This window comes from Platalea leucorodia (assembly GCF_965183815.1).
Source record: "Platalea leucorodia genome assembly, chromosome: 9".
NCBI classification, from domain to species: Eukaryota; Metazoa; Chordata; class Aves; order Pelecaniformes; family Threskiornithidae; genus Platalea; species Platalea leucorodia.
Window position 1 is genome coordinate 15,307,927 of NC_138831.1, and position 18,205 is coordinate 15,326,131.

Below are 18,205 nucleotides of genomic sequence, written 5' to 3' on the forward strand. Positions count from 1 at the left end.
GTCTTTTGATTCAGGATTGTGCTCTGCTGGGACTTCCGAGTGCGAGTGCTTATGGACGTGCTCTGTGTGTGCATCAAAGGCCGGGATGCTCCCTCCCACTGCCTGTCTCTCAAGGAAGCACCATCCCTGCAAAATTTCCGTTGTTCATTATCCCCATAGAGAGTTGGAATCAGACCACTAATACACATTTTGAATGATTCAAAATAAAGATGTTAATGGAAAATGCTAATGTAACTGAGTAGCTCCTTTAAAATACTTTGTCTATAAAAGTTTTCAGTGCTAATTGGCATGAGCGTCCTCAGAATTGTGCGTTATGTCTGTCTAAATGATGAAGGAGGTAGTTGCCGTAGCAAGGACTGTTTTTATTGACTGCTTAAAGGAAAGAGACACATAAAACCATAACTGAGGCCAGAAAATGAATTAGAAAAATCCCTGGGTAGCTCTAACTTATACTCGAATATTGCTTGCTTGCCCATTTTTTTTTTTTCCTTAGACTGCACAGTTCTCTACTCCTCATAAAATAGCAATTACAAATATGACGGAAGTCAGTGACCCGTTACGGCAGCCCTCAAAGGCTTGGGTAAAGCTCTGCCTTCTCGCGGGCTGGAAAGGCCCCACGGTCCCCAGACCCAATGTCCCCAGGCTTTCTGCTCAGCCTTTAACATGCCCCCAGGTGAGTGGCAGCCACCATTCCCTTCCAGCGTCTTAGGATATGGTCCAACAGGAACAACAAACCTGTCTGTGTGTGTGTGTGACCATGCCATCCATCTCTGTCTGCCAGTTCCTCATTCCTTCTCCCAGCAGTAATTTTTTAACCTATTTGCCACTTTCATCCAAATTGCGCAAAGCCTCCAGGTCTCCTCGGCACGGAGACGCTGCAGGGCTCACAGCAGCGTGGGGCCGGGGGGGATTCGTGCTGCCGCTGGCAGAAAGGCTCCAATGTGGAGTCGTACTGGACACACGAAGATCCTCAGAGAAGACCTCCGTTATGAATACGGCTCTGGCCATGAGAACAGAGCCAGAGTTTGTATCATTTAAGGCATCGGGAATTTACACCTGGGTTTCTCTCTCGTGTGGCCTCTTTCGTATGCACTAAGGCATGAACTCCAGTTCAAGTTTTCTCTTCAGCTGGGTCATTCCTAACTTTTCTTCCCCAATATTTATGCGCAGAACTATATGGTCACTTCCCTTGCAGATAAAAATATTACTTACAGGGTGCGTATGCGCTGTATTAATGTGTTCCCTAGTCACATTTTATTTTATTTAATAAAATCCCTAAATATCCCTAAATTTAATCACCATTTCCTGGGTACCTAATTCAACCCAAAAGACCAGAATTCACTAAAAGACAGAAGAGTTGTTCTTTAAAAGCACTAGAATAATGATCAGACACTAGCTCAAGCTGTCATGATAAGGTTAGCAAAGTAATTTATTTTATTACTTTATCACTTACAAAAAATAAATTTGTCCACCTAGAAATGGCAAACTACATATACCTGTGTACTGGTCTGTTCAACATCCTTCCTTCTGGCTTTCACTCTTGCCTTCCTACCAGCTTATTTCTACTGAGCTAATCAGTTTTTGTCGCCTGTTCGGGACTACGATAATTGAATCTGTCTTTGTGCTCTTTTATGCCAATGTCCAGTTACATAGATTTGGAGCTGCATTATCATACTCTTAGTCAAATGAATATCAGATGCAAAATGATCTCTCTTCATAATGCTTATGTAGCACTCTATTTCCTCTGTTGTTGATGTGATTATACAGATAAACACTTCTGCTGGAACCGTGCTGTATAAAATCTGTATAATGACAGGTACAAGGAAATTCCTTTGCCCAGATTTACTTCCACATGCCGCTATGTAACTAGGAGCCATAAATCTGGCTTCGCCTGCGGCCGATAGCCACATTCCAAAATCATGTTGTGAATGTGTGTGCGTGTCAGGCTGTGATGGATGGCTACACACACAACGGTCACAATCAACCATCGCCAGCAATTCAGTTTCTTTCTTTCTTTCTTTCCCGAATTTTCCCAGTACTTCATATGTAAGTTTAATATCCAACAGCATCTTCTCCAGATTATAACTCGGACCATCATGTGATGCTTCTGTAAAAACAGCTTTAGAGTTCCTAGTCCCTAATACAAACACCATGGACACATGATACACTCATCGATTACAAACACATTCGGCAGATTCAAATTTGTTGCAAAGGCTGTCCCCCCTCACTTTATGCCAGGTCGTGTATTGTGTCCATGCTATGCCAGCTCTGTAACAGATCAGATATTATCTGCTATCTCACATCCAGCAGAAAAGTGTGAGTCAGCATCAGTATCAACTTAGCATGATGGCTAGAATACCAGGAGTTTAACTGGGTATTCATCCTTGCTGTACATCAAATCTGTATGTTGGGTCCTACAAAAGGACACAGACTTTGTCTTAATGGTCGTGGAGCCCCTGCCTGAAAAGCAGATTAAGTCTGTTTGCGTAGGATCCAAATACGCTGCAAGCTGTAACATCATTCTCTCATTTTTTCCTATTATATTATGATCAACTGCTATTATTTGAGAGTACTTCAGCTCCGTTCATGATGCATACACAGAAAAATGTTCCGCACCATCATTCTGAGAGTAAGCTATCTAGCTTAAATGAAACATGATCATTTCTGTTTCAAGCAAATGAGAAGAGACTTTCTATTTTGCACATCACTGAGTTCTACATTTTGGCATTGTTTATTTTACTAAGCCTACGTTAGAGAATTAAAATATTAATATATTGGTGTTATTTAGACAGTAACTTGAGTATGTCTCACATTCATATGAATTTCCCAGGAGGGAGATGTTTCAAAGACCCGATCAGAGAACAGAAATAACTTTATCTTTTAAAATCATGAAACATTTTCTCCCTTATTCCCAATTACAGGTTTCAGTGACACCAACAACATGCTCAGCACATCAGCCATCCCACATCATCTGTTCAGCACCCCTGGCCCTATCTCTCGGCTCCATTTCTAGTTTTCCCAATTCAGCACTCCTGCCTTACCATGTTTCTGGGCTGTCTTTCCATCACTTCACTTTCCCAGTGCTCTGGGGGTAAAGGAGGGAGGGTGCTTGGGGGTTAGGGTGCAGACTTGTTCAAGCGGGTTTGCCAGGAAAAGCTCTGCTAGGAGAGCCCCAAGGGTGATTAACAGAGATCTCAAAAAGTAGTTTACATTTCCCAGAACACATGAAACTTCTGCTGTCTCAGTAAGCAGCCTTCGCTGGCTTCCAGGCAGCACTTCAGCGTGTGTGTATGCTCTGGCCACAGAGAAATAGTCACCCAAGAAGTCTCTGAGACCATCTAGATGGAGGGAAATGAGTGTGTCAATGGGAGGCAATGGTTTTACAGGGTCCCCACATCTTGACTGGGGACTGGAAAAATCTCAGGTCTACTTTCCCCCTCCTGCAGCCTTCTGAGTTTTTGTGACCACTGCTATGAGAGCAGGGGAGGAGTGCCTGACCCTGGTGTTTGTACCTCTCTACGGCAGTTGACCAAACTTGACTGAAAACATGAGGGCCCTTGTTGGGAAGTGTCATTTTCAGATGTGCTTCTCTCCCATCCTGACTCTTTGGACAGAGATGTGTTTTAATAGCACCTCCATCTCGATGCTGATTCTGACCGTGAGCTCCTTAAAGCAGCCCTGAGCCAAAGGAGGGCATATTTTCCAGTGACATGTTGAAAGAGTTACAGCCCCTTAAATCAAATTAGTAGACAGCATCTGAGTGGGAGCCTCTGCGAGATGAATGAGCTGGCAGTTTTTAAAGAGTAACAACGAGGTAATAAACAAGATTAACACAAAACTAATGGAGATAAATACAGGGAATATCCATGTAATGTCAGAGGTGGTTGCATGCCAGACTTCTGGCAACGTGTATGAGACAGGAGTAGGTAACTCGTACCTACTAAATCACAGACATAAATTCTACGCTGTGTTAAGGGAACATGAATGATCTGCTCTGAAATGAATGGGAAAATGAAAGGGAATTCGCTGTTCGTGATAAAAAGAGCTCCTAACCTAAGCTGCTCCTTTTTGTTTGAGACAGGTTTGGAAAGGCACTTCAGCTGCCTGATGATGCATATAGGTGTGCACTTGGCATTCAGTTCCCCAGCTTCATAAAGACACCCCCTAAAGAAGTCCGTATGCTCAGGGTGCCACAAAAATGGCTCCCATAGCTGTTGTTTTGGAAAAAAAGAAGAAATTTATACTGGCAAGTTGATTCTGAATTACATACCAAGACCAAAAGGAGGTGAAAATGGCCTGTTCCAGTCAGAGTAGATCCCTTTCAAAAGCTAAGACAGCCTACACCAACCCATGAACCTGCATCGTGGGTTTATGAAGAGATTTCAGTGTGTCAGATCTCCAGGTACGGTCTGAAGTCTTAGTCATTTTTGGTTAAACATTAATTAAACATAGTTTATTGATTAATAGGTAGACTTATTACTAACAGGAGTACAAAAGCCTCTCCAAAGGAAAAGATGATGTTGTTACTACAGCACAAGACTGAAGCTTTGCAGCTCTGACGCAGAATTTCCCTGTTACTGTAAGCAGGTCTTGTCAAGTTCCTTGTCCTTCATATTTATTTGGACAAAATCTAGGTAAGGTAAGGAATAAAATCTTTTATTATGTGACCTGGTACACTTGGAAAAAGGTGCCAGGCTTTTGAACTGACAGCCTTCATCAGACCCTACCTCTATCCACACCACGGGTTCCAGTTGTATCAGTGAGTCTGGAGAGGTTTACCTTCTCTCTGCAAACCCTGCTGCCTTCTGTCCTCAGACCAGCAAAGTGTAACAAGAGGATTATTTTGCCTCTGGAGCTACTGAGTGTGACTGTGCAAACACCTGGTTACACTCCAGCATTTGTCAAGTGTGTTTTTATTAGTGTCCACACCCGGAGAACAATAAAAGAGGAGACATTAACAGGGGCTCAAAGGGCTGTGAAGTGGAGAAAAGCCTGCAGTGCAGTGCCCTGAGCTCTGCCTGAGACCTGGAGAGCTACCAGAGCTTTTCTGATCTTACAGCACTGGCACGAACGCAATAATTGGCAACGTGAGAGCAGAGATGGATACAGAGCTGATTACACAGGAGCCATCCTAGCGAACGGGCTTACGAAAGTCTCTTTGCAAGGCAGAGTTTGTCATGTGGAGCTGGGCTCACGTTTTAGGCATGTAAGCTCATGCTTGGATTGAAATCCTTCAGTGCTGTTTGGTGCCCTTACAACCATTTCAGCAAATAATGGAAACTATTACATTTGTGATTTTGTCTGCCACTGCTCGGAAGCAGCCCGTATGGTACAGAGATGCCTTTCATTCTTAAGTGGTGCGTGGTTTCAACTTGCAAGAACATTTGATAAACTGTAGCTAAACTATGGGGAAATAAATACTTTCTTTTAAGACCACAGTTGTTTTTTGAACTTGTGAGCAACGAGTTAAGCTAGATGGATTTAGAAAGGCCCTACAGTGTTTTTCTGTTGAAATACCACATGATAAACACCATTTTTCTTGTGTCCCTGCAGAAACAAGACAGCCTAGGGTAACATAAAATTTTCTTTTACTTCCTTCCAACAATGGCACATTTCTTCTTTTAGAGGCTGATTAATATTTATTACTATAGTAAATGGCAACTTAAATATATGCTAGCAGTTCTGCAGTATATCATTAATTTAAGAAAACAGGACACCTACTATCAAACTACAATGGGTCCTTCTACAATGAATAATGGCGGTGATATGGCAACCTTTTAAAAGGAATTACTGGATCATCGTGATACCGATTTAAATGGCAACATGTTACCATGCAGCAGCAGATCATTCCAACCAGTACGTATGATTACACAGGCAATCAATAAGCGAGGCGCCTTAGGTTATGCACTGTGAGTGGCAACAAAAAAAATAAGAAAGTGGGAAAACAGTCACAATTTGAACGTGAAAATTAGTATTCTCCTCATAAAGTATACTGAGAGAAGTCCTTCATCCTTTGTCCATCCTAGGGGTGTGGGGACGCATTTGGCAGGGCTGGCAGATTCTACTGCACTTTTTGTAAAAGGCTACTTGTAAATTCTTCCGAAAGAGGGTTTGAAGTTGGAGCTGGGAGAGAGACTTTTGGGGCTGTTTTTCAATTAAGAAGATGCTTTGCAGAGGAGGAATCTTTGTTTTCAAGTATTTTTCTTTTTGAGATTCTGAGTTGTTTTCAGATGTGCCTTTTGGAAAGTTAAAAGAGGACTTTTAGTGTCAAAATGAACAACAATTTAATCCATAAAACTACATACCAGACTCTAAAGACTAGCATCAGATAAGGTTAGTTCTACTTTGTTCATGTTTCTATTTTTTAACTACAATGACCTGCAAAATTACTTTTGATACTTTTGTATTCTTGCACGTCTAAGATTTCTCACTCTGGTAGTAAAGGTCTAAATGCCATAACACTTCAGTCCTCAAATAAAGAAAGTTCAAACAGCCTGATACAGACACGTACAGAGAGGGTGACACAGATAGATACTTGATGCAGGACCAAAGCAGAAGGCCACTACTTTATTTACATGTACTTACTATGGAGAATAAGGAACTAGGGTTGCTGGATTGGTAGGTCTCTGCCATTTGTAGGCTAAAAGATTTACAGCCCAGAACCAAACCGCTCCTGCTCCAGGATAGCTTTGCTGTGGCTCAGACACCACAACTGGCTCCCATGGTCATCACCTCTAATGGCTGGTCTTTGTCTGCCCTACCACCCTCATCATCTCCACCGCCTTTCCAACCGCATGACTGACCAGTGCCCTCCGGATCCGTCTGCTGACCTTTTACAGCCACATACGTCAGCTAAATACAGCCCTTCGCCCTGGAACATCCTTTCTGGGACATTTCTTAGTTTCTTTGTGTACGCCCACGGCTTTCTCAAGAGCTTTTGCCTCATCCAGATTCAATTTCCTCCCTTCCTAGATTTGTCTTCCTACTGGGTAGGATAAATCCACTCTTTCCTTGGCCGCGTGGCTGGCCGGGCAAAGTATGCGGTTGGCCGTGGCTGCACCAGCAATGTGGTACCCAGGGTGTTTTCATTTCAGGCTTGCTCGGATAAGCCACCACACTCCTGCCCAACCAGGCGATGGAGATGCGACATGGCAGCCCCATAACACCCTCGGCTCTCAGCCCTGGGCGAAGCTAATGCCAACCACGGAGCTTTGCCCATCACGGCGCTGGTCCCTCGGGAGCCCGGTGGCGGGTCCTGCCACCCCTGGGCAGTGGAGAGCCGGCAACCTGTGGTGACCCCCGCCTCCGGCCAGACCCTGGGCAGCGTAGGGCCAGCCAGACCCGGCTGCGCCCACATGGTGCAATTCTGGCGGCTGCTTTGGCTCAGCACAGAAGCTGGTTTTGCCAGGCAGCCGCTTCCCAATGGGTCCATCTGCGCTGGAACAACTTCGTCTGAGCAGCATGGCCAAGGCAAAAGTAAAAAAAGTCCTTCATTCAAAATAAAAGGGCAAAAAAGGATAATTAATTTTCTTCCTAAACGCTATATGTCATTTCTTACTTCATAGATAGGCTTAGAGAATTCAGAGACTCAGACTGATACATGATTTTAAGAGCTTTACTCACTACAAATAATCTTTTGATGATGAAACTAACTGCGTAAAGCTTTGGAAGAAAGACCTTGCATGAATATAGCCAAATTAGGAAACTCATATCGTAACAGCTGTGTTCATAACCACATGTATTGCTGTTTTATTTTTTAATCTACATTACTGGATCTATTTTTGACTACAACCTAGATGACTCATTTGATCACGACCAGTGAAAAAAACTTAGTATGTTGCCACAAAATACTTCTTAGAGTTGATGCAGTATTTTTTTTTCATTCCACTGCAATCATATATCTCTTTACAAACAACCATGGGCAAAATCAGCACACACGGGAATTTGGCTTGTTTTATTCAATAACCAAGGAGCTGCCTGGATTTAACTGACATTTTTCTGCCTTTTTGATTAGCTTCTTCCATTTATTTTCCTGTCATTTTTCTTTGATTTTTCTGCTCTTATTGAGAGTCCAGGAGATGAAAATTTCTTCAAAAATATTTCAACCAAATCTGTATTTTTACTACTACATTCATGGAAGAGGGGCAAAAACTTAACCAAAAGCAGCTGCGGAGCAGTATTTTCTACTTCATTTATCCCTTTATGTTCGTACAAAAGAGAAAAATTGAAAATTAGCCAAGAATGTAATACCACAAATTCTCTCACTAGAAAACACAGCATAGTTTGCAGTAATCCCTTTAACCATAGCATTAGCTTCTTGATTTGCAGCGCACAAACTCTGCTCTCAAAGAGGCAAAAGACTTCACCAGCTCACGTGGACCCCCCGACCACTAAGGCTGCGGTGGTCCGCACCAGCACCTTGGGGTGTGCTGTCCGTGACTTCAACTAGTTCATGGCATCATAAATATTTATAGTTGTTGGCCATTTCTGTTGTCTCTGGGCCAAATTTTCACTTGCATTAGTCAAGGAGCAAGTCAAGCAGCTCTTTTAAATTAACAGTATCTGCGTGGATCTACCCTGGGGACAGAGCAGCATTGGCTGCTCGGCGAGGCTCAGGTTAGCTCTGTCAGGCCAACGGCATCAGCCTTCTGCTTAACAGGAAAATTCATTTTCAGCTCCAAGGTTTCATTCCCCTTTCTGCAGCAATGCCTTTTATTTCTTTACAACAAAGCAGGTCAGCTTCAATTCCAGGCAGAAATTTGGCCCTTTCCTCCATGTGGGATTCCTGAAGAAATCAAGAAATTCTTCAGAAGATCCTTCTGCTCTCCCAGCGCTGCCTCTCTCAAATGAACAACAACAAATGAAGCTGTGGCTCAGGGACCAGTCTCCCTTCAGTCCTTAGGGCTGGCGTGTATCGTGTGTCCATAAAGCTCCCTATAAGCATGGACAGCATCCGTGGCGGGACCTGCCAGGCTGCTGGTGTCCAGGCAGGGCTCCTGCTGCCCACGGGCGGGACCTGCAGCACAGGCAGGAGCACGTGGGTTTGTGCCCGCCACAGTGGCAATCCAGATCCAAGGTCTGGCACTAAGGACTGCAGTGAGCATGCTGTATCCCCCCTCATGCCAGGGCTGGATCCTGCCAAGGTCTGTGCTGCACCAGCAGGACTGCGTGCCACAGCCGGGGATGGCACCCGGGCAGTGGTGAAGGAGGGGACAGGGAAGCTCCGGCCCAACAAGCTGATCTGGTAAATCATCGGCCAGCTGCAACAACCCTGGGAGTTGGTCTTAATTCAGACAGTCTGCACTTCAACACCTGATGGGCTCCTCTCCTTTTTCATCATCTTCTTCCCACCTTTTGGTGGGTCTCCGCTGCAAGAAGTAAAGCTTTTGGGCTGGGCTTGCCAGCTCCAGACACAGCCCTGGTGCAAGTGGCAGAGAGCCAGGCTTGGTGAGCTGCTCCCTCTCTGCCGAGCAGAGCGTCTGGTGAGAGCGTGCAGGGTTCGGGAAGGGGCAGGGAGGATGTGGCCTTCATTCTCCAGGTTCAAAAGTCAGAAGGGCTGGAAAGTGGCTTGCTCCATTCTTCAAAGCCATGGCTGAAACAATAGGAGCGGCAGGAATATCAATGAGGAATAAAGCTGCAAACTCAACTGAGTTAGACCTTGCAAAATCCGTCTTAGAATGTACAGATTCTAACTTAAGAAATGAGTATTGCTTAAGACACTTTAAATCATAGAGAATGATGCGCCAGGAGATACAGCCCTCCACAGATGACCTAATATGTCTTTTCCTCCCCTGTCCTCAGTGACTCCAATAAACTCCTGACCTTGCAGACCAATAAAGATGAACTCAAAGGAGACGAGAAGTCTGGCCTTCACCTTCAGCATCTTGTCGGAAGAACAGAGCTCTGCTTGGTTCAGAAACGATTATTAATGCCAACCTCTTACTGCCATTATATCAGCAAGCAACTATATTTCTGTCTGTGGTACAGGCTCCTTGGCTTCAGAGCTCAGCTGACCGCCGAGTGCACTTCAGGAAGCAATAGTCTGGTGACACCTCTGCGGGGATAGTTTTGTCCTGATAAAAGCTGCCGGTGAATCAACAGGAAGCTGAAATCTCTGTTTCTCATAATTGAGCATCTTTCCCCTTTGTCCATTTGTCGGCAATTTATGGGGAATGACTACTGCTGAGATTTAGCTGTGTTTAGTCATAAGATGATTTTGTTTCTTCCTAGCAAAGAGCTAAGTATAGCGCAGACTCATCATTCAGAGGCCGTCAGTGATAACTGCTGTTGGCATCCTTCCCGAGGCACAGTTTGAGCAGTCGGGTCCTCCTCAGAGCCGACTTCAACTTGCCTTCACCTCGCCCTGACTGCACTTCACTCTGCTTCGCAACCTGCCGTGACGCTGGAACAGATCTCATCCTCAAAGACAACATTTACGGTTGTTTATTCTTGATGACAGGCTGAATCGTTCAGAAACCTAGCAACTAAAACAGTCACCATCCAGCTTGGCTGAGTTTCCCGTCTCTGAGAGCCACCACTATCAGGTGCTTCTCAAGGGGGTTCTGAACATCAGACATAATCCACCCTTGATATGGCATCTCACTCTGGCTATGCTTAGGTATCGCTTGTCATGATTTATTTGTGTTGTCATTAATTACAATTCCAGATGTATTTTATTATAAACATAAGCATCTAGGATGTTTTTAAATCTTATTCTAATCTTGGTTTTATTATCTTCCAATAGTAAGAAATCATAGAGCCTGATTACGCACTGTGTCAAGCATTGTTTCCATGCTGATGAAAAGCCTTTGCCACAGGGGGAGAGCCTGGTCACTGCCCTGGCATCCAGCGCGTGCTGGCACATACCTTTACAACTGCTATTTAAAACTAAAAACAAGAAACAAAAAAATCCTAAACCCAGAACTTTTACGTGTAACATCTCCCTGCAACATGGATTCGTCACCCACAATATCGCTTTCTCTCTGTGCTTGTCCGAAGCGTGTCTTTTGGCTCTGGGTGAGCGTGGGAGCTGTGGGGGGACCTGCGCAGCTGTCCCTGGGGCTGGGCAGCAGCTCCCCGCTGGGTGCTGGCCCGTCACCCCATGCCTCGTGGCTCCCAGAAATCCCTTTGTAAGTTCTTTCCTATTTCCCAGGTTGCCATGTGCATGTGCGCATTGGGAATGTGAGATAATGTCACCCCATTGCCATTTCAAATGTCTCCTGGAGCTGCCAAGCCCTTCATGGCACGGGTTTGAAAAACAATCCCTGTGCTGTTCCCTCTGCTTGCTCCCAAAATGCCTCTGGAAGGTCAGGTTCAAACGCCCTCCCCAGAGGGACTTTATCTCTCCAGAATTTCTCTTCTGCCTCTGCTTTTTAAGCCAGATTTTTTTGAGGCTGTTTAAGCACCTCTTCTACAAAATCAGACATTCGCTCCATGTGTCAGGGCACATTCCCGCTCTCCGGGAGGGTCACCAGCCCCTGATGCCTTTGGCCCATTTGCTGTATCAGGCCAGTATTACCTACACGGTTCCATCCCGATTATTTCTCTTGAGCAAAGTGAATCCCTTCTCCCTGGGCTGGATCCTGGGAGGCATCGACTGCTCAGTCCTGCGCTGGAGAGGGAGAGCACCCAGAATTACACAGGGCTGCAGAGGAGAGCCCGGCATTCACCAGCTGTAGAATGATGTCGTCCCTGTCCCTGGGTGAGTTTGAGGCACAATTGGAGAAGTCAGTGAGCCATCTCCCCTGAGGCACCGTGCAGATTTACCGCTCTCTGCATGGACCCAGGCAATCCGTCCCATAGCTGGAAGCAGTAGAAAGTCCTTCTCTTCTTCTGCAGACTGAGGAACCACATAGGAAGCAAAGCAGAGCGTGGCTGGAGCACGAGACGGGAAATACAGGCGCCTGCGTTGCATTCCCAGTCTCCTTCCTTTGAGGTACCAGCCTTTGCCGCTGTTCACTCGTTTTCCTTTCAACATGGCCACTGTAAATTGTATTCCTTCATTTCGGAAAAGCATATCCAGGTGCTCGGGACAAAATGCAAAGTGAGCTCTAATAAACCCTGCCGGAGTCACACGCAGAAGCAGATCAGCAAAAGGGACATAATTAATTGTGAAGCACCCTCAGAAACTGAATACAGGTCAAAATGAGCCTGGGGTATCTGCTTCCTTTCTCAGCAGGAACGTATGCAAGAAATCTCAGAAAAATGTACCAACGTGTGAGATATTGAAACAACACAAGAGTTTAGGATTTTTTGTTTCAAATTACAGTTGTAAAGAGGGAGTTCAGTCCTGAGCTGTGGTTGTGTTCCCTGCTCCTGGTAGCTCTGCTTTACACAGAACATAAGGAGGCAGCTGGATCCTGGTTTCTGTTATTTCAGCCTGGGTTTTTCCTGGACTCGGGCACAGTGAGGAAGGGAGAACAGCAGGGGATAGTGGAAAGGGGGGAACGGGGTGAGAGAGCTGGGAGCGGGAGTACCGGGAGCCCTCTTACCCTCACCTGCACAAAGGGGCTTTGTGCTGGACCTCCCTGCCAAGGCAGGAATGTTTGTCGAAAGCTGTAAAGAAGACCTTGCCATTTCACGTAAAAAAACCCAAAAGGCAATAGATAGTCATTCAACACTTATCATACATTGAAATAGCAAGAGAAACATGGTTTGGGACAGCTTCTTCTGCTAAAAACATTCCATGCCTGTCTCCTGCGATAAACTGCCCCAGCACATTCCTCTCTGATTCGGGAAATCCTTTTCCCCACTCTCGGTGTCAGAGCCTGGGACAGCGGGACAGCGGGACAGAGGGACGGCGGGACAGCGGGACAGCTCAGCCAAGAAAGGCAACTTGGCTTGAGAGCTGCCAGCTCCCTCCACCCCGGCCAGGCCCGCAAACCACTCGGGCATCCCCGGGCCCCACTCCCTCCCCTCCGCACCCCTCTCCGGCACCGCCGCTTTGGGGCGGGAGCTCCTAAAAACACTTTTTTTTTTCTTTGCCTTCTTTTTGTTTTAAGCCCCGGGCGCCGCGGCGGGGGCTGCGATGCGCGGAGAGGAGCGGAGCGCAGCACCCCGCCGCGCCCGCGCGCACGTGCGCGCGTTAGCCAGCGCGCCCCGCCCCGCCGCACGCCATTGGGCAGGAAAGTTTGTTGCCGGCGGCTGATTGGCTGAGGGCGGCTCGGGGCAGCCGCGGTCGCCAATGAAAGGCGCCGGTCGGGCGGCGCGCCCTGGGCGAGCGGCGGGCGCGGCGCGGGATGGAGCTGAGCCCCGGCGTGCAGAAGGTGGGTCCGCGGGGAGGGACCGACCGACCGGTCTGGGCGCCCCGTGGGGTGCTTTTTTTTTTTTTTTTTTTTTTTTTTGCTCCTTCCCTCCTCTCTGGGTGCCCCGTGCCCGGCCGGGGCTCGGGGGAGCCCGGCGGCGGCGGGGCTGCGCGGTGCTGGGAGCGGCTGCGTGTTTGGGAAACGCGTTAGGCGGCGTGCCGCGGAGGGAGGGACGGACGGACAGACAGACAGGCGCGCACCTGGGAACGGCGGTCACCGGTCCCCCCCACCCCCATTATCCCCTCACCTCCTGTCTTCTCCTGCCCCGCGGCAGCCTGCGCTGTCCCAGCGCCTCTGCTTGCTCAGATACTTCACTAAATCGGGGGAGGTGCTGAGCCCCCCCGGGTCTGAGCGATAAACGCTCATCTAACACCGAGTGCTGCGGTGGCAGTTTGATCCTTTTTATTTCTTTCCTTATATTTATGTGGCCCGATTCAAAACTTGCTAGAGTCCTCTGGAGCAAAACTCACGCAGTGACTGTTCTTATACTGGTTTTGAGTAACGAACTGAAGCAGCAGATGCAAAGGGCAGGAATGCCACAGCTCATGAATGTTATGTGAGTTATTAAATACTCGGGGTTAAGAGTGGACAAAAGTAATCTCTGAAGTACTAAAATTTTTCCTGTATCTCGATAGGGCAAATCTAGCTGTGCGTTGTGGCCACGCAGGCACGTGCTGGGTCTGCCTGGCCACAGTGTCCAACGATGCATCTGGGTTTGTTCTTATTTCTATACAAGAAATATACTTCAACAGAGCTTTTGCTGGAAAAGCAACCGTTTGTTGTCTAAATTAACTTGCGTAAGACTGACCACCACTGCTCTGAGCTTGTTGTTCTTGGGGGGAGTTGCTTGTCTCCTTTTAGACCCTCTGGAAAGTGTTCACTCCTCATGCTCAGGCGGTCAAAGGCTTGCTTTCCCCAGGAAATCCCAGATCTCTGCCACAGCGTCTTTTGATGAGCAAAAGAACCAGAATAACTGAAATGGCCTCTTGGCATGGCATTAAACTGAATGGAAGGGATTTTAATTGCTAAATAAAAAAACATGTGGAATGGGTTGTCAGGGAGCAGCTGCTCTTATGACCTTACTTGCTGTACCTTTGTCACTGCATAATTAGGAGATGAGTTAAACACCTAATGTCAGCACTTCTCGGTTTCCACATCGTTGTAATCCCATCTCTTGATGCCAGATAGCCCTGACCGAGCAGTGCCGAGTGCTGTGCCCTGGGACTGGCCTCTGTGGGACTGCCAGGGCACAGGGGCACCTCCGGACCTTCCCCAGGGGGATGGCACCCTTTGCCATGAACTTCTGTGAGAAGTTTCTTGCCAACACTGTCCTTGGAAATCCCTCCCTGACTGTCAGGATGGGAAGGTCAGCCTGTCTTGTTGAGATGTTGCTCCCTCTATCCCAGTAGGTTTGAACTGTGCCACTGCTGGATCCCAAGGAAAACTATTTGCTGGGTTTTGTGGAAAACTGGATGCTCCTTGCAGGTCTCCCTGGGCAAATGTTGGTGTTTGGCAGTGGGGCTTGCTGTCTGTGTTGCAGTCTGGGTGGCCGGGGCTGTGCCCTGCACTGCGCTGCCCTCTGCAGCACAATGCTCCTGCTCTCTGCGTGTCCTGCCTGTAATACCTGATTTTTGGGTGGGAGTGAGGGGTTCTTCCTTCCTTCCCTCCCCTCCTCCTTCCAGCTCTGCCCACCTTCCCTGTCCCTGCTGACCCAGTTGGCTGCCCACCACAGCGACCCCTCTCTGTGCTTGCTGTCAAGGGCAGGGTCCCCCAGTGTGGCACCGCGGGGTGTCCCTGTCCCTGCAGGCACACGGAGGATGGCCAGGGCTCAGCAAGGGCCTGCCGGGAAGGCTGCCTCTGGTGTGTCATCCCCAGAGACTCTGCCAGCAGGTCCCTCGGGCATGTCCATAGGGTCATGGTTGCCACAGCTTCTGTGGTGAGGGCACTTTTTGGTGCCAACTGGAGGCCCTCAGGCAGCTCTTACCAGGCACTGAGTAGAGATGGATGCCGTAAGAGTGAAAACTGACCCTTGTTCACGGGCAACTGCATTTGTGGGTTGTATGCTGTTTCCTGGGCTGTGATCAATCTGGTTTTGTCAGACAGCAGCTCAATTCCTGGCTTGTCTGAAGTGCTTCTCACAGGGCTTGGGTGGCCTGAGCTGGCTAAAGCCCCTGCCAGCAGCCCCAGGCTGGGGGTCCCATGTGGGAGGGAGCAGAGAAGCAGGGCTAGACATGGGCAGCAAGGAGGGCTGAGCAAGTCTGTGCCATGGAGCAGAAATACAACCCAGCAAAGCTGCGTCTGCATCAGACCCATCTCCAGGGAGCTTCTCAAGCATCGTTCCCAGGGGATGGAGCAGTGAGGCTGCGCAGCGTACGTCAGGGGGCTTACAAGGCACCCAAAAGGCTTGCGAATGCAGAAGTCCTCAGCCTTTCCAAACCGTGTGGCTGGATACTTAGCTCCCCTTGGTGGAAGGGTGAAGGACAAGGTGTCATCTTATACTGTAATTTCACTAAAACCTGTAAAGGGAATAGTACCAAGAGTCTGCAGCGGAAGGGTGTAGTTGCTGTGAGATCTTCTCATGGCTGCTCATGGGCAGGCAGCGCTGAGCGTAACCCCCTGCGTGGGGCGAGGGAGGTGGGGTGCCCTGTGTCTGTGTAATTCTTCTGACAAGCTGCCTGTTGCCTGAACTGGACCTGGGCATGGTAGTATAAAAAAGGAAAAGTCCCAGCTAGTTTGCACTTCAAAAGGGATAGAAATGACATAATAAAGACAAGAAAAAAAGTACAGACCTTGGATCACTGTCAGAATTATATATGTCCAAAGACAAATGGGCGTCTTTGCAGTAGACGGCTGTTTAATTTCCTGAATCAGGAGAAGGGCACTTTTTCTGGGCATGGGGTGGAATACTGTCAAATTTTAATTTGGCTTGGCAATGTCGCACAACCAGTTTGAGCAAGTTGAGAAAGGCAAGTCTGGAACTCATTAGGGCTTCTTGCAAGGCCCTGAAAATTTGATTTTCAATCACTGTTGGGTTTAATTATTGTTGATGTCTTGCCTAGCGTATTATGGGATTCTTTCTGAGGAAATTAAAACAGCATGAGTGGGACAGCATTCTGTTTGGCAAATGGGTTGTTTAGATTAAATTCTAAATGGAGAGTTAAAACTCGAAACAAAGATAAAGCATGATGGCTGGCATTTCATGCGTTACTGGAGCTGGTTCAGCTGGACTGTGCAGGCAGCAGGATTTGTGTACTGTTCTTGCTAAATTCAGTCCATTTTTGTCAGGAGAAGAAAATAACCCACTAAGCTAAAAGCACCGTTCAAAGCCAAGGTAAAGTTTACTCAGTTAATACAAGTTTTGGTTCTTTTTCTTTCTTCAGTTCTTTGGCATGTGTTTTTGCAAACATCCGAAGCAGACACACTGTAGGAAAGGAAAAAAGCATTGCTGCTGCTGTGATAAATCAGCCCCAGCATACAGAGGGGTCTAGGTGACTTGGTCTCAGGGACAGGCAGAAGCCTCCCTTCTCCATCAGCAGTGTATCTGGACACTTGAAGACTCCTCTGCTTGTATCTGTAGAGGTGCATGGGAACGCTATTAAGGATTGGGAACTTGCCCTTTGTAAAGTCCAACAATTTAGAGCTTTTTAGAAAACTTGAGGAATACATTGGAGCCTCAGCTTTTTCATTTGTTTTTTCATAAACTGTATTACCTGATTGAGGTGTACAGGAGACTTGGGCTGAACCCCTAGCTGTGTTTTCCCCTCAGCATGGCGAGTGCTTGGTGATCCTTCGCAGTGCTTGGGCAGATGGCTGGCTTTGTGGGGGAAGAACTGAGCTCCCAAATAACAGGGGTTATACCCAGAAGGAGTCTTCTGTGGGACACATCTGTGAAATCTGTTCTGTCCAAAGCCACTTTCAAGCAATTTGGGCATGTGGTGATAAAGATGGCAAGCGCTATAACTGAAGTGAGCCTGCAAAGCCATCGCGTTAGTCATTTAAATGTGCTAGTGCTCATTTGTGTGCATGCTGTCAGTAACTGTACATGCAATTTCATCTCTGCTGTTGAAAGCTGGACCTCAATTTTTAACAATTAGACCACAGGAAGTTATTTATCCCTTGCAGACTTTTGTGTTCACGATTTCTGGTTATAGTCTCCATTAGCAGAAGTTTAGAGTTTCGTTCTGAAAAGTTGGTACCTTCCCTGCAAAGCCTCCTCTTGATGGATGAGGGTTTTGGTCCCTGTATTGGTGACAGGTTATACACGGATGATGGCCCGGGGAGATGACTGTGTCACCCCGCGTGCCGCTGTCTGGAAGGTGGTGTGTACTTGTGGGACTGAAAGCCCCACTTCAAGAACAGTGTTGTCATGTCGGAGCCCAAGGGAGGAAGCGCCGCTGCAGCTGTCACAGGGAAACAGATGTTGATCTTAATGCAGAAACCTGCTGAGCTCTGAGCAAGTATTTATAGATATGAAATCATAAAGCAGCACATGGGTTAAAGAACTTATTTTGGGACTTGGTCTCAGAGGTAAATTGAGTCCTGTAAAATACAATTTACAAGTTACAAAATCCCTCTTGTCCTGCAGGGAGGCGGTGTCTGGAGTATTTGTTTAGGCTGAGTTTTTTTCTCTTTTTAAAAAGGAAATATGGTATTTCAGCTGTTCAGGAAAAGAGGTGTTTAGATGACCTAGCTTGAAGCTATTGCTCCATTTAAAGATGGGGCTCAGAGAAAGGGAAAGATTTCAGGGCAGCTATTTGCAATTTTTGGAAGAGCAGAAGTTTCCTAATGCTGGTTACCAGCCCGATTCTTCATAGTTTCCCCATCTCACCTACTCAAAACCCTTTGACTTCATCCCTTCAGTTACTGAAAGCCTCCAAACTGCTCCAGAGCAGTTATTTCCC

The 18,205-nt window shown here is 47.1% G+C and overlaps 1 protein-coding gene across 1 annotated transcript in view; it reads left to right on the forward strand.

The window, feature by feature from the left end:
• The first annotated feature begins 13,226 nt into the window (after positions 1–13,226).
• The window catches only part of LMCD1 (LIM and cysteine rich domains 1), a 36,270-nt gene continuing 31,291 nt past the window's right edge, over positions 13,227–18,205 (forward strand). Inside the window, exon 1 of the mRNA XM_082322357.1 lies at positions 13,227–13,265. Within this exon, the coding sequence (XP_082178483.1) occupies positions 13,239–13,265 (27 nt within the window). The 5' untranslated portion in view covers positions 13,227–13,238. The remainder of the gene's footprint in view (positions 13,266–18,205) is intronic.